At 37.3% G+C, this 17,087-nt stretch overlaps 1 protein-coding gene across 2 annotated transcripts in view; it reads right to left on the bottom strand.

Annotated features, from left to right (window-relative positions):
- The window catches only part of SPTA1 (spectrin alpha, erythrocytic 1), a 158,040-nt gene that overhangs the window by 91,989 nt on the left and 48,964 nt on the right, over positions 1–17,087 (bottom strand). For both annotated transcript variants that reach the window (XM_024574725.4, XM_045181907.2), the window contains exons 20-22: positions 15,978–16,195; positions 8,658–8,750; positions 6,819–6,956 (exon numbers count right to left, since the gene is read on the bottom strand). In XM_024574725.4, the coding sequence (XP_024430493.2) occupies positions 6,819–6,956; positions 8,658–8,750; positions 15,978–16,195 (449 nt within the window). The remainder of the gene's footprint in view (positions 1–6,818; positions 6,957–8,657; positions 8,751–15,977; positions 16,196–17,087) is intronic.

The raw sequence follows: 17,087 nt of genomic DNA, 5'->3' as shown, positions 1-17,087 counted from the left end.
CACTGTTTTCAGATGACATAATAGTGTACATAGGAAACCCTACAGACTCCACCAAAAAATTACTCAACCTAAAAAGTCAATATGACAAAACAGCTGGATACAATGTCAATATTCAGAAACCAAAAACATTTTTGTGCACTGTTGGAAACCGCCCTGCCTAGTTTCAGAAGCTGTTACCCCCCATGGATAAGGCTGAGTAAAAGACCTTGGGACCATAGGCCACTAAGGAGACAAAGCTTATCCTCTCATCAAGGGTACAGCCTCTGCCTCCTTTACTTCACCCTGCTTGGCTCCAGGCAGATGGATGGTTAGCCAATGATGGGTAGGATTCCTCAAGGGAGGGATGACCTAAGACAGGCATGGTCATGAAGGGGCCAAGAGGGAAGGACTTAGGGGACTATAGAAAAGGAATGATGGACCCTCATCCCTGGGTTTTGTCTAGCCTGAGTCCTCATTCTATCTGTAAGAAGTCTCCCAATCTCTTGGCTGCTTGCACCCCCCACCTAACTTAAGCCTGAAACAATGCTGGAGGTGGGTGTGGCCCTATGCTGGAAAGGGTGGGTTTCTGGGGGCAATCAGGCCTAAGAAAGAATGCATAAAATCCTGTGAAACCTGCTTTTCTAAGAATACCCTCAACTTAAATGATAAGGGTCCAAATATAAAATGAGTTTGTTTCCCCACAGTAGAGTGGGCCTTCTTGTTTTTGGCCCTTTGGCTATCTGATCCTGACTCAGAATAAGCCCACATAGTTCTTTGAATGTTATCTATTGTTTGATCATTACTGCCTGACAATGATTGATGAGCTTTATGTATACACCCTGTATTTCTATGCAAATTAAACCTAATAAAAGCCCATTGAGGAATAGGCTCAAGGCCTTTCTCCTCTAAGAGATTGGCCACCTTTCTTCCCCAAGCAGATCATGCCTTGGTAGAATTATTCTCATCCATAATGAGCAGAGGGGCTTTGCTGGACAAAGCCAAAAATGAGAAACAGAAGTAAGGAAAAATATCCCATTTTCTATAGCAATAAGAAAAATAAAGTACCTAGGAATAAACCTAACCAAGAGGATAAACAATCTGTACTCAGAAAACTACACAACACTAAGAAAGAAATTAAAGGAGACACAAACAAGTGGAAGCATGTACCATGTTCATAGAATGAAAGAATTAGCATCATCAAAATGTTCATACTACCCAAAGCAACCTATAGATTCCATGCAGTCCCTATTAAAATACAAAGGAAATTTCACAGATATAGAAAAAAATATTTCAAAAATTTATATGAAACAAAAAATGACCCCAAATAGTCTCAGCAATTTTGAGAAAGAAGAACAAAGTAGGAGGGATCACATTACCTGATATCAAACTATATTACAAGGCCACTCTTATCAATACAGTCTGGTACTGGCATAAGTACAGACATAAAGGTCAAAGGATCAGAATAGATAACCCAGAAATGAACCAAAGTCTCCATGGTCAATTAATGAACAAAAAGGGCAGAAGCATAAAATGGAGTAAAAATAGCCTCTTCAAGAAATGGTGTTGGACATCTAGGAGACTTGGACATCTAGATGCAAAAAAAATATGAAACTCAATCACCAGATTAGACCATACACAAAAATAAATTCAAGGTGGATATAAGACTTAAGTATAAGTTATAACACCATAAAAGCCCTAGAGGAAAACATAGGAAGGAAAATCTCAGATGTTGCAGGCAGCCATATTTTCACTGATATATCCCCTAGAGCAAAGAACATAAGGAAAGAATAAACAAATGGGACCTCATCAATATAAAAAGCAGTGAAGAAAAGACCAGTAAAATGAAAAGGGAACCAGCCATATGGGAAAATATATTTGCCAATGATACCTCGGACAAGGGTTTGTTCTCCAAAATATGTAAAGAACTCACATGACTCCTATCTAGGAAGACAAACAAAGCAATTAAAAAATTGGCAAAAGGCCTGAACAGGCACTTCTCCAAGGAGGACATACAGAGGGCCCAGAGACATATGAAAGGATGTTCAGCATCGCTAGCCATCAGAGAGATGCACATTAAAACCACAATGTGATACCACTTCACTCTGATCAGAATGGCCATCATAAACAAATCAACAGACAAGTGTTGGAGAAGTTATAGAGAAAAAGGAACCCTAATACACTGTTGGTAGGAAAGCAGACTGGTGAAGCCACTGTGGAAAACAATATGGAATTTCCTCAAAAATCTAAAGATGAAACTGCCTTTCATTCCAGCGATCCCACTGCTGGGACTATATACCCTAAGAATCCTGAAACAGCAATTCAAAAGAACGTATGCACCCCTCTGTCCATAGCAGTGTTATTTACAATAGCCAAGTGCTGGAAGCAGCCTAAGTGCCTACCAGTAAATGAGTGGATCAAAAAGTGTGGCACATTTATACAATGGAGTACTAAGCAACAGAAAGAAAGAAGTACTTCCTACCCTTTGCAATAGCATGGATGGACCTGGAGAGCATTATCCTACGTGAAAAATGCCAGGTGGTGAAAGATAAATACCATATGATCTCACCTATAAGTGGAATCTAGTAAAAAAAATAAACGAATAAAACAAGAACCAGAGACTTAAAAATAAAGAACTGACAGTGACCAGAGAGGAGGGGGAAGGGGAGAAACAGGAGAAGGGGCAAGCAAAGGAACACAAATAGAAGACTCATAGGCACAGGCAATGAAAGGGATTGACTGTGGGAGTGGGGGTGGATAGGGTAGGGGTGAGCAATGATGAAAAAGGTAGGAAAACTGTAACTGAATAACAATAAATTAAAAAATATTCTGTGAAAACAAATAAAAGTAAAAAGGTTAAAAATGTAAAAAATAGATAAATGAGTAAAATATTGTGATGTATACACAGGATAGGACAAAAGTAGGTTTACAATTTCTCATATGGAACATTCAATAATTAATAAATAATAATACAATAATAAACTGTTTGTCATACTCACAACTATAAACCCACTTTTGCTGTACTCTGTATATAATGGAATATATTACTTGGCGATCAAGAGAATGAAATCTTATCATTTTTGACAACATGATTAAACCTAGAGGTTATTAGGCTAAGTGAAATAAGTCAGACTAAAAAAGACAATCACCACATTGTTTACTTACATAAATATCAAAATAAATGAACAAACAGAACAGGGACAGATGCATCAATACAGAGAATAAACTGATGGTTACCAGAGGGGAGGGTTTGGCGAACTGGATTAAAAAGATGAAGGTGTAGGTAGATATGCTTTGCCTCCTCACACAACCAAAAGAAGGCCAATAACAAATTTAAAAGCAGAACATAACAAGAACTGTCAGAAAATACAACTGTACGGAACTCTGACAACCAAGGAGTTAAAGAAGAAACATTCATTCAGACTGGTAGGAGGGGCGGAGCCAGGGCAGAGAGGACATGCAGCAAGGAAGCTGCTGGACGATGGGACGGTCAAGGCGGTGGCTGGAAGACCAGGCATTCTCACATTTGCATGCAGATAAGCGAGGAGGAACAGTTGGGGAGGTGGACTCCCACCAGGGTTCCATGTGGGAAAAGAAAACCTCAAAACTTCTGGCTGTGAAGGCCTATGGAGGTTGCAACAGCAGGAGAAACTCCCAGACTCACAGGAGAGTTCTTTGGAGAAACCCACAGGGTTCTACAATGTGCACAAACCCACCCATCCTGGAATCAGCACCAGAAAGGCCCAATGTGCTTGTGGTAGTGGGGGAAGTGACTGAAAGCTGGCAAGAGCCGAGAAAGCTGCATTGTTCCCTCTGTCCCCTGCACCTCAATGCAGTGAAGTGGGTTCCCCTGTCCTAGCAAATACCTAAGGCTCTGCCCCTTACAATGTAACAGGTACACTGAGACAAAGAAGTATGGCCCAAATGAAAGAACAGATAAAAGCTCCAAAACAGGACTAAGTAATGAAAAGATAGCCAACCTATCAGAAGCAGAGTTCAAAACACTGGTAAGCAGGATGCTCACAGAAATGGTTGAGTACGGTCCCAAAATAGAGGAAAAAGTGAAGGCTATGCAAAGTGAAATAAAAATATATATACAGGGAACCAACAGTGAAGGGAAGGAACCATCACTTGAATCAACAATTTGGAGCAGAAGGAAGAAATAAACATGCAACTAGAATAGAATGAAGAAACGGGAATTCAAAAACATGAGGAGAGCCTTAGGAACCTCCGGGACAACTTTAAACATTCCAACATCTGAATCATAGGGATACCAGAAGGAGAAGAGGAAGAGGAAGAAATTGGAAACTTATTTGAACAAATCATGAAGGAGAAATTCCTGAATCTAGTGAAGGAAATATACTTCCAGGAAGTCCAGAAAGCTCAGAGAGTCCCTAAAAAGTTGAACCCAAGGGAGCACTGACCAAGGCACATCATAATTACATTACCCAAGATTAAAGATAAGGAGAGAATTTTAAAAGCAGAAAGAGAAAAGGAGAGTTACCCACAAAGGAGTTCCTGTAAGACTCTCAGGTTTTTCTCAAAAGAAACCTTGCAGAAAAGAAGGGACGGGAAAGAACTGTTAGGATCATGAAAGGCAAGGACTACATCCAAGATTACTCTATCTAGCAAAGCCATCATTTAGAATGGAAGGGCAGGTAAAGGACTTCCCAGATAAGGTCAAGTTAAAGGAGTTCATCATCACCAAGCCCTTATTATAGGAAATGTTAAAGGGATTTATCTAAGAAAAAGAAGATCAAAACAATGGGCAGTAAAATGACAACAAACAGAACTATCAACAACTGAACCTAAAACAAACACAAAACTAAAACTAAGCAAACAACTACAACAGGAGCAGAATCACAGAAATAGAGATCACATGGAGGGTTATCAGTGAGGATGAAGAAAAAGGTACAGGGAATATGAAGGGTAAATGTTAGGTACAAAATAGTCGGGGGGAGGTTAAGAATAGTATAGAAAATGGAGAAACCAAAGGACTTACATGTATGACTCATGGACATGAACTAAGGGGCAGGGTTGCTGGTAGGAAGGGGGTTCGGGAAGGAGAGGAATACAGGGGTGAAAGAAATGGGACAATTATAATACCATAATCAATAAAATATGTTTAAAATTTGAAAAAGGAAGTACAAATTGGTACTTACAAAATAGTCATGTGAGTATATATTACAGCCTAAGGAATATAGTCAATAATATTCTAGTAACTAAGTATGGTACAAGGTGGGTACTTGAAATATCATGGGAATTACATTGTAAATATATGATTGGAACCATTATGCTCTACACCTGAAACTAATATAAAATACCATTGAATGTCAACTGTATTTAAGTAATAAAATTAAAAAAATAAAAGATACTTGTGGTGACGGCTTAAAAAAGGAAATGCTTTGGTTATCAGTTTTCAGTCTTTATTGTTTTTTGTATAAGTATTAAGCCTTCAAACTTCCTTACCAAATTTAGCTGTAACTCAAGTATTCTTATTTTATTTTATTATTGTTTAACTTCAAATACATTTGAGTTTCATTATGAGAAAATAAAGAAAATAAAGTTGACAAAGAATTACCTTGCTCAGGCTTATTCTAACCCCAGCCACTGTTTTTCCATTGCTAGGAACATTGGCACAGAAGGGGAACAAGCCAACAAGTGGAAGAGAGGCACATTTTAATCCTTTAAATACATTAGAAAACTACCACTTATTGCTTATATGTTTCGAAGTTAATTATTTAAAATATGTGAGTCTTATATGAAAAGATGCACAGCATCAGTAGCCTTCAGAGAGATGCAAATTAAAACCACAATGAGAGATCACTTTACACCAGTCAGAATGGCCATCATAAACAAATCAACAAACAAGTGTTAGAGAGGATGTGGAGAAAAAGGAACCCAGTACACTGTTGGTGGGAATGCAGACTGGTGCAGCCACTGTGGAAAACAGTATGGAGTTTCCTCAGAAAACTAAAAATGGAATTGCCTTTTGACCCAGAAATTCCACTGCTAGGGTTATACCATAAGAACCATTAAACACCAATTCAAAAGAACCTGTGCTCCCCAATTTTCATAGCAGCACAATTTACAATAGCCAAGAGCTGGAAGGAACCTAAGTGCCCATAAGTAAATGAATGAATCAAAAAGCTATGGAATATTTACACGAAGGAATACTACACAGCAGAAAGAAATAAGGAGCTCCTAACCTTTGCGACAGCATCGGTGGAACTGGAGAACATTATGCTATGTGAAATAGGCCAGGCAGTGAAAGACTAATACCATATGATCTCACCTATGAGTGGAATTTAATCAACAAAACAAACAAGAAAGCAAAATATAACCAGAGACATTGAAATGAAGAAGAAACTGACATTAACCAGAGGGGAGGTGGGAGAGGATAACAGGGGGGAAAAGAAGGGTTTTCAGGAACATGTATGAAGGACACATGGACAAAACCAAAGGGGAGTAGGATGGAGAGTGGGAGGTGGGGATGGCTGGGGTGGGAGTAGTTTGAGGGAGGAAAATGGAGACAACTGTACTTGAACAATAAGAACAAAATAAATAAATAAATAAATATTAACAAGTGACAGATGCCATAAGCTTAAAAATATTTTAGTCTTCATTTTGTTAATTTTAATTAATATCATAATTACAAATGATAGGTACAGCAATCTACACAATATCTGGAGAAAAGATACTTTTAATATATTAAGGTTATTTAAGAGAGACAACAACAGAAAATGTTGACTGACCAAAATATGGATATCTGGTAGGATTGGGAGAGATGACTCTGGACAAACCACCTTGTTGATGGGAAAAATGTTAGAGGGCATATTCACCTTGTTTATGGAACTGAGCAGAGTTAAGACATCATCTTTCTTCATGGTGACTTCTCGGGAGCTGCGGGCCTGGAAGTCATATAAAGCTATAACTCTCTCTCCTTGAGCTACTCCCTTCACTGGTACAGACTGTTGTTGCTAAACAAAAACAGGAAGAAGACCATGTAAGTTACCCATTGGAAACATCTCTCTATAGAACTTAACAGTGGGTGGCTGTCTCTAGTCCTGTCAGGAGAAAGGAACCTCTGGCTAGAGCTTCTTACGTGGCTGACAATAACAGAGAGAGATCACATGTCATTTTCAGAGATACTGCTCCATCTTAATACTTCTCAGGGGACAAGAAGGCTGGGCAATAAGAATACAGAGTGAGCAAATGAACATGTACTTTGTTGGAAATACATTAAATGCTCTAAGCCATCAGCTCTTAAAGCAGGTATTAAATGATTATACACATCAATGTTTCAGAATATTATTTGAGAATGTTAAAGACCTATTATCTACCTCTCACTACCTTCTCCATTTACTGGGCCTCCATTAGTAGTCCTTCTAACCTCTTGACCTTTAATATTATATAACAAGGAACAGTGGACTTTCCCTTTAGACATGGATGATCTACAGCACAGGAAAGGTCACAGAATTTTAAAAATTGATAACATGAACTGAGATAAAATATATCTTGTATCTCCTTTTAGCAAGCAACCCACTCTTCAAGGTAGACTCTGAATTTCATTTTCTGCAAATATCATATCTCTGAGAGAATGAACAAAATAAGCATTCTGTAAGTAATGACCACACATTCAGATTAGTGATACAAGTGTATCTCCCCTTACAGAATCCTCTGATTTTATCATTCAAGTATTGTGTTTTCTCCTAACAAGCAGTGCTTAAATGTATTTGTTCTTGTTTAGGTACCCACAGTGCACAGCTTAGCAAAGGCATAGCATAGAAGCTCCATCAATGTATATTGACTTGACATAGTGAGTTTACGTCTTTTGTCTACTCCCAGTGTATAAGTTTCAAGCTTCTCAGTGGAAAGAATCACTTCAGGATAAGAAGTGTTTCTCCTTTCCTTCTACACACAAAAGACACTGGTATAATTTAGTGATTCCAGATTCCTCACTCTGGGACATTACTTTTCACCTTGCACCCTAACCATTCTCACATTCTCAACCATTTGCATTTCCTATATCCCAAATATACTTCATTATTTTCTGGTTTGGTTCATTTTCTTTCTTATTTTATTGACCAAAAAATCCTTCTCCTTGTCTGCACAGTAAACCACCTTTAAAAAAAATAATTCAGATAAAGTGACATTAAAATTTTCCAATATTTTAGTGCTTATTTTAGAAAAATGAAATACTATTTTCTTTGACACCCCTTTCCTGTCCATATATCTATTATATGCACTTATTTGTTTAAATTTGTGACACTCTACAGACTGTAACTTTCATGCACATCAGGATTATTTTTATTTGTGGTTGCAGATGATAGATATTTGACAAATGTTTGACTATAAAAAACTAAGAAAGGAAGGAAAGGAGTCAAAAAGGAATATATGAGGGAGATATGCAAATTAAAGAAATAATGAAGAAAGAATGGAGAAAATATAAAAGGAAGAAAAGAGGAAAGCAAAAATACCACTATCTAGAAATTCCTGTGTACTAAATCTCTTTAGATGCCATGAAGATGCTACAGTTTCTGCATGTAAGGATCATAGAACTTACTATTTTTTTTCACTATTGTATCCTGGTTTACAGAAAACAAAAATAAGTAATAAAGAGAATTATTTTTTCTTAGTTGTGGGGCTTGTGATTCTTGTTATTTCTAAGTTTTTCTTACCTGGCAGGTTTCTGCGAGATCCCTTAGAGCTTGCATACTGTTTCCAAATGCATTAAGATCCACTAGGAAGGCTTCATGCTTCTTTACAAGCACCTGGATTTGTTGATGGAAAGATCATCAGAAACAATTCAGAAAGATCAGTAAGCATCCAGGGCAATGTTTCAGGTATTACTTTGGGTTATTCTAGTTGTCCTAATTCCTGGTAAGAGATATATTTTTATTTAATATAAATATTTTAATCCTATATTTATAAATATCAATAAAACAGAAGTTAAAAATAAATAACTCTTACATTTTGCAACAGGATGAGTGGGCCTGGAAAATATTATACTAAATCAATTAAGTCAGTCAGTCAGTGAAAGAAAAATATCATTTGATCTCACTCATATGTGGAATCAAATAAATATAATAAACTAATGAGCAAAACAGAAGCTTAGGTACATAAAACGAACTGACAGCTGACAGAAAGGAGGTGGGAGAATGGGATGAAAGGTGGTAAAAGGATTGTCCAAAGAACAATTATTCACAACACATAGACATGGACAACCATGTGAGGATCGACTTGGTGATGGGAGAGGGTGGGACTGGGAAGAGGTGGGGAAAGGAAGAAAGAGTGGAAACAACTTAACAGTTTAAACAATAAAAAAAGTGTTCATGGAGACAATATAAAGTGTTAAAGATCTAAATAAAAAATAATGAAAATACAAAAATGTGTAATAAATGACTTAACATGTATTAGTTCATTATATAGCAGTGAAACTCTTAAGGGCTTGAATTTAGAGTTATTAGGAACTTGCAATGTGAAAAAAATCTGGGTCTTGCAGGAGAGCGTGGGTTAGTTTTGATCCAATGTTTTATATTCATTATATAATAGTAAATTATATTCTGTGCATTTAAGGACTAAAGATATTCTGAACTTGTTTTTGTTTTTCTATTAACAAGAGGTTCAGGCTGATAGCCAAGTATTGAATTATAGTTCTTATTATATTCCATCCATTTTAATGACAAAGTTCTGGAAACAAATGATGGTGGTGGTTGCACAGCAGTGTAAATGTACCTAATGCCACTGAACCGTGCACTTAAAAATGGTCAAAATGGGAGAGAACCAAGATGGCAGAGGAGTGAGTGGAAGCTCTACTAACCTCCTCCCAGGACCAATCTGGAATTATAACTAAATTGTGGAGAAATCCAGAATAAGCAATTGAACAATAGCAGGAGAGAAGACTTATACCCATGAACAGACAGAAGAAACAGCTTCACCACAATATCACTGGTATAGAGTGCAGAGGAGAGAGCTGAATGGGCTCCCATGGGCATCAGCTGAAAGTGCTGGAAGAATATTTCAGTGGCTGGGGGGATGCCCCAGAGAAATGTGGGGTCTAAACCCCAAGCTGGCTTCCCTAGCCTACCATACCAGAGCCCCAAAAGTACCAGAGCTAGATAACATCCAATGGAGAAAAGTGGCAGGGTTTCTCTCTGCCAGGCACAAACAGCTGGAGATGCAGAGAGCCTTTTAGAGAGCCAATGCATAAATGTTAATTTGCAGCCACTTACCCTGGGCTCTGGCAAAGGAACAGCAGAGAGAAATAGACACTTGAGGGGAGATTTGGGCTGGTAGATTTGAGGAGAGAACTGAGAGAGCAGTTGCCAGGATCCTGGTGCTAAATCATCCCCCATACTGAAGGAGCCATCTTGCTCAGGGAGACCACCCCCCTCCAAGTGGAATCAGCTCGAGGATAAGCAACAGCTTCACCCACAGGAATTACTCTGCCCCACCCTGTGGTGCTTAAGCCTGATTGCTGATTACAGAGTGACTAGATTGACAACTGAAGAAGCCAGCCATAGCCCATGGATCCCTGATAGTCTTGAATAGTCTGCCTAAGGTCAAACTGGGACACCACCTGACATCACCAGAGGCAGATTCAGAAAGAAAAAAAACAGTGGTAAATACTAGATGCTACTGAGAAGAAATCCACCATGGTCTTCCTCTTTGATTTGTGATATTTTCTCTCCTGCATAGTTTTTTTTTTAACATCTACTTCTTATCCTTCAAGTTTGTGCATATTAAGTCACTAGATTTTATATTATAGTTTGTTTCAAATCTCATATTTTACTTCTCATTTATTTTACTCCATTGCACCTTCTTCTTTTGTCTTCTTATTTTTGTTTTAAATTTCATTTTCTTTCTTGCTACTTGTTTCCGTTCAGCACCCTTAGCATTTCTCCTTGTTCTAGCCTCTCAAAACCATTTTTCTTGTCATTGCTCATTCACATTATTTTTCCTGCTCTTAAAATACTTGTGTTTTCTCTCCATCTTTATCAATATTTGCTTGCTTTTTGGGGATAGAGTGGTTGTTGTTATTGCATTTATTGAATTTTATCTCTAGATGTTCACAATTTTGGTATTTCAAATCACAAATTTTACAGTTCTCCTCTCCTACTCCATTCTGCCTTCGTCCTGCACTTTTTTTTTTGTCTCAAAATTTAATTTTTCCTTGTTTTATCTTGGTTTTTATTCCTTACTCTGTATTTTTTCTCCCTCTATTATCTCAAAATCACTTCCCTTCCTCTACACATCTCAGAAGCTTTTCCTTCTTTATTGTTGCCCTCTAACTCCCATCACACCTATAAAAATTTTGGAGGAGGAGGGAGAGGGATAATAGCGGATAATGTGAGGACCATCAAGAAACATGTATGAAAGACACATGGACAAAGCCAAAGGGGTTGGGTTCAAGGGTGGGAGGTGGAGATGGGTGGGGAGGGGGGCATGGTGGGGTGAAAACAGAGACAACTGTGCTTAAATAACAATAAAAATGTTTTTTAAATGTTAACTCATTTGATGTTGATAGTGCTGTGCTGGATCTTTTCTCAAATGTGGTTCCTATATATTTATTTGCTTACATTTTTTATTTTTCTTTCTCTCTCATTTTATTTTTTAAAATGTCTATTTAAGCCTAATACTACGCGTTTTCCTTCTTTTGATCCATACCACCTTCTTCATTCCCTTTTTTATTTATAATGTAAATTTTTCTTTATTTCTGCACCTGCCTCCAATTCCCTATGCTTATTACTGATCTTCTCTCTACCATCCCAAATCCTTTTTCTTTGAGTTAGTCATCTCATATTCTTTTCTCTTTTATTACAATAATCTTAATCTATTTACACCCTTATTAATACTGGCTCACTTGCTGTTGATAGGGTAATTGTGGGTGGGAGGTATTTTTGAGGGTATGGAATTGTTACCTGGGCTGTGTGGTTTTGTTTGGGCAGCACCTGCACAACAGCATGCAAGATGTAGTGGGGAGAGTGACTCTCAGTCAGAGAACCAGAGGAAAGTACCAACCATGGAATGACCGAACAACAATCAAAACTCAATTACAACCAGAAAGCCTACATAAATGGCAAAAAGTAATCCCAAGAGCATCAAGCCCAGGAGATCAAGTAGACTGCATCACTGAATATCACAGGTCTCCTACTGTGGAAGTTCATGCCAAAAAGACAGGGAGTCAAAACAGATCAATCTATGAAACAGAGGCTAGCAAGAAGAGTACCCCCTAAAATGAGACAAAGAAACAACCCTAATTGAAAGGAAAGGAGGAATCCCCAGAAAGGGTGCTAAATGAAATTGAGGCAAGTAAACTATCAGACACTGAATTCAAAATAATAGTTATAATGATGCTCATGAGCTCAGTAAGAACTACAAAGAACTACAGGGAAGGTACAAGGAACTTACTGCAAAATACATCATCATGAAAAAAGACATAGAAAATATCAATAGGAGCCAGGTGGAAATGAAGAATACAGTTTCTGAGTTAAAGAATACAGTAGAAGGAGTTAAAAACAGGCTACAGGAAACAGAGGATAGAATCAGTGAGTTGGAAGGCAAGGGAGAAAAAAATTCCCAGACAAAGCAACAAAATGAAAAAGACTCAAAAAGAATGAAGAGAGTTTAAAGGAGCTGCAAGACAATATAAAATGTAGTAATATCCATATCATAGGAATACCAGAAAGAGAATAAGAGGAGCAAGGCATAGAAAACCTGTTTTAAAAAGTAATGACAGAAAACTTCTCTAACTTGATAAGGGAAAAATCATGCAAGTCTAGGAAACACAGAGGTTCCCAATCAAAATGAACACAAACAAGTCCAGTCCAAGACACATCATAATTAAAATGGAAAATTTTAAAGACAAAGGAAGAATATTAAAGTCAGCAAGGGAGAAACAGATAGTAAAATACAAGGGAGCCCCCAAAATGTTATCAGCTGATTATTCAACAGAAACCCTACAAGCCAAAAGGGAATAGCAAGAAATTCCAAGTAATGAAAGGCAAAGTCCTGCAAACAAGACTATTCTACCCAGCAAGACTCACATTTAAAATGGAAGGCAAAATAAAGAGTTTCCCAGGAACTGCCCCCCCAAAACTAAAAGAACACTCTTCACCAAAAACAACATTACAAGAGATGCTAAAGGGACTACTTTAAGAAGATGAAGAAAAAGTGAAAGTGATGAAGACAGCTACAATGGGAAAAGAGACAATGAATTAAGTACCTATCAATAGTAACATTAAATGTAAATAGATTAAATGCTCCAATCAAAAGACACAGGGTAGCTGAATGGATAACAATGACCCTCATATATTCTGTCTACAAGTAATTCATCTCAGAACAAAAGATCTACACAGACTGAAAGTGAGGGGCTGGAAAAGTATTTCAAGCAAATGGACTGAAAAAAAGAAGCTGGGGTACCAATACTCATCAGTCAAAATAGCATTTAAAACAAAGTCTACAAAAAGAGACAATGGAGGATACTATATAATACTTAAGCGAAAAATCCATCAAAAAGCTATAACCCTTGTAAATATATATGCACCCAACATAGAAGCAGGAAAATATATAAGGAAAATCTTGGAGGCCTTCAAGAAAGATATCAACAGCAACACATTCATAGCAGGGGATTTTAACACCCCATCATTAACAATGGATAGATCTTCCAAGCAAAGAATCAACAAAGATATTGTGGCATTGAACAACACTCTAGATCAAATGGACTTCATTGATATATACAGAAACTTTCAAACAAAAGCAACAAAATATACACTCTTTTAAATGTACATGAGACGATTTCAAAGATAGACCTCATCGTAGGTCACAAAACAAGCCTCAACAATCTCAAGAAAAATTGAAATTATATCAAGCATCTTCTCAGGTCACAATGGCTTGAAACCAACCTCAAGGAAAGACTCAAAAACATTCAAATCCATGGGTACTGAATAACTGGCTATTAAATAATGAATGGGTTAAAATTACATATAGGAAGAAACAAAAAAAAATTCTGCAAACAAATAAAAATGAACATACAACATCCCCAAATCTATAGGATACAGTAAGGGCAGTCCTGAGAGGGAAGTTCGTAGCAATACAGGCCTACCCAAAAAAGACAGAAACATTTCAAATAAACAACCTAACCCTCCATCTCCAAAAAAAATGGACGAACAACATTCTCTTCTCCTAGAGGAGAATATAAACAGGAAAATCTCAGATATCCCACACAGCAATATTTTCACCAATATATCCTCTAGGGCAAGGGAAATGAAAAATATACAAATGGGACTACATCAAATTTAAAAGTTTCTGCACAGATTTAGAAAACATCATCAAAATGAAAAGGGAACCAACTGCAGGGGAAAATATATTTTCCAACAATATCTCAGACAATGGTTTGATCTCCAAAATATACAAAGAACTCATATGACTCAATGCCAGGAAGACAAACAATCCAATTAAAAATGGGTGAAGAACTTGAAGAAATGCTCCTTCAAGGAGGACAAACAGAGGGCACAAAGACATATGAAATGATACTCAACATCACTAGCTATCAGAGAGATACAAATTAAAATAACAATAAGATACTTTGTCACACTGGTCAGAATGGTCATCATAAACAAATCAACAAACAACAAGTGCTGGTGAGGATTTGGAGAAAAGGGAGCCCTAGTGTACTGTTGGTGGAAATGTAGATCGGTGTAGTCATTGTAGAAAACAGTATGACTTTCCTCAAAAAAACTAAAAATGGAACTGCCTTTTGACCTGGCAATTCCACTCCTGGGATTATACCCTAAGAACCCTGAAACACCAATCCAAAAGAACCTATGCACCCCAATGTTCATAGCAGCTTTATTTACAAAAAAACAAGTGCTGGAAAAAGCCTAAGTGCCCATCAGTAAACGAGTGGATCAAATGACTGTGGTACATTTACACAATTGAATACTAAACAGCAGAAAGAAATAAGGATCTATTACTCTTCACAACAGCATGGATTGGAGATATTATGCTAAGTGAAATAAGCTCAGCGGTGAAATACAAATACCATATGATCTCACCTATATGTGGAACCTAATGAAGAAAACAAACAAACAGACAAAATAGAGTCTGAGGCATGGAAACAAGGAACAGACTGTCAGGGGCCAGATGGGAGGGGGGATGAGGATAAGGGAGGGAAGAAGTGGAAGGGTCTAGTTAAAGAACAAGTATCGATGACCATGCACATTGACAACAGACAGGATTGACTGTGGGAAGGCAGGGGAGAGCAATAGAGGAAAACTGGGACAACTGTAATAGAACAACAATAAAAAATGGTTAAAATGAAAATTTTATCTCATAAATATTTTACCACAATAAAATATATATTCTCTGTAAAAAAATAACAATTTATATATACAGTTCCTTCAATCAACACAAAGTCAAAACTGCACAAGCATTTTATCAATACACATCATAGCTAAAAGTAGGTGTTACTGATTATGGTACTTTGTGAGATTAAACATTCACATAAATTTAGATGGTCATTTTAATTATTTCTGGTGCTGAAAGTTTATGAAATACTGTATCATCTTCCCATAAGACGTGAGCAAAACAACAAAGTGACTATAAACTGTATTATGACCTTTGATATTCTGCTTGTTCCAACATGTCTGTCTGAGTTTATTTCAAAAAAATAATTTAAGGTGATTATAGGGTTGTTTTGTGAAATATCAAGGTTACTCTGGGAAGTTTAAAATGGAACCAAGACAAGCATGAATTTCTCATGCCTTTCTGACTTTACATGCTCTCTAGGGAATCTATGGACTTCTATGGGATTAGGAAAATACAATGTATCTTTTGGGATCTCTGCCAACAGTGAGTGTATCCCAGCAAATGAAGTCCAAAGGCTATCATATCTGTGGAAATCCCAAATAACCTAACAGAACTTGTAGATGTCCCACAAATTATTCTAGTACCATTTGGTGAGTACTAGACAATTTTCATCCCCATGTCTGCCTTACCCCAGCTGCTTCTTCATCAGCTCCATAGTTAGTGTTGTCTACAATAGGTTCTTTCTCTCTAATCCATGCTTCTGCTTCATGCAGATCAGCTAGATACTGCTGGAACTGGACATTGGCCTCAAGATCATTTTGCCGCCTAGAAGCTCGAGCCTGTAGAGACTGCATATTCTCATTCAAATTCTTTACCCTAGAGGCCACATCTTCTGCAGCAAAGTGTCCTATGGAGTAGTTATAAAAAAGGTAATTGTTACTCTGATTAACTTTCACTACAATTCAATTCTTTTGGTAACCTTGGGGAGAGAAAGGGAGGTATGAGGATGATACTTATACTCAGTGTAACATTTTACCTAAATTCCTGGAAATTGGAATGATGGATGCTAATGAGGGATAGGCATGTATGGGCGGTAGTGTAAGTGTGTCTGGGTGGTGGTCAATTGGACGGTATGTTCTGTTATACAGACCTGAAAACAAAATACCTACATGAGGGTGCTTCTCAAAGTTTCAAAAACATGTATTCTCTGGACTAAACAGAACATTCAACAGATTTCCATTTCTGTCCATGAAGGACTTATTACTATATGAACCGCTCTCTACCTAAACAATTAGAAAACAGGGCAGGAAACTGTAAAATGCAGTAATTTTCAGAAATTAGGCAGAGGATTATGAATTCTGAGAGAAGGGAAAGAAGTGAGGTGTGTCCTATCATTGCCACAGTTTACGCCTGGGGCAGTTTCTAGGCTGTAGTGCTAGGAGGGTTAACCCAAACAGACCTAGCAATCACACTGAGTTGAGGAGACAGAAATCAGATCTGGGTGAAGACAAGGCAGGTAGAGCTTGTAAAATTGAGTACTGAAGAGAAAGGTGCTACACAGGGATGGAGCTTCAAATATATGCAAAGATATGCAAAGAATACTATACTGATTGCTTTTAAAATTTTATTCCCAGGATTATTTATAATTTTTAAACATTACTAGGGACCACTTTAAGCTTTCCTTAAATAGCGATATCTCTATGGATAGTTAACATATCAGAAATTGAAACAGAAACATTTAAAATGTATACACAAGCATTTATTCCATTAACAATTAAAGGGTGTCTAACCCGTAGCCC

Source organism: Desmodus rotundus, chromosome 12 (genome assembly GCF_022682495.2).
Source record: "Desmodus rotundus isolate HL8 chromosome 12, HLdesRot8A.1, whole genome shotgun sequence".
Taxonomy (NCBI): Eukaryota; Metazoa; Chordata; class Mammalia; order Chiroptera; family Phyllostomidae; genus Desmodus; species Desmodus rotundus.
The sequence above is the reverse complement of the archived record's forward strand: the minus strand, read 5'-3'. Positions and strand labels throughout refer to the sequence as shown.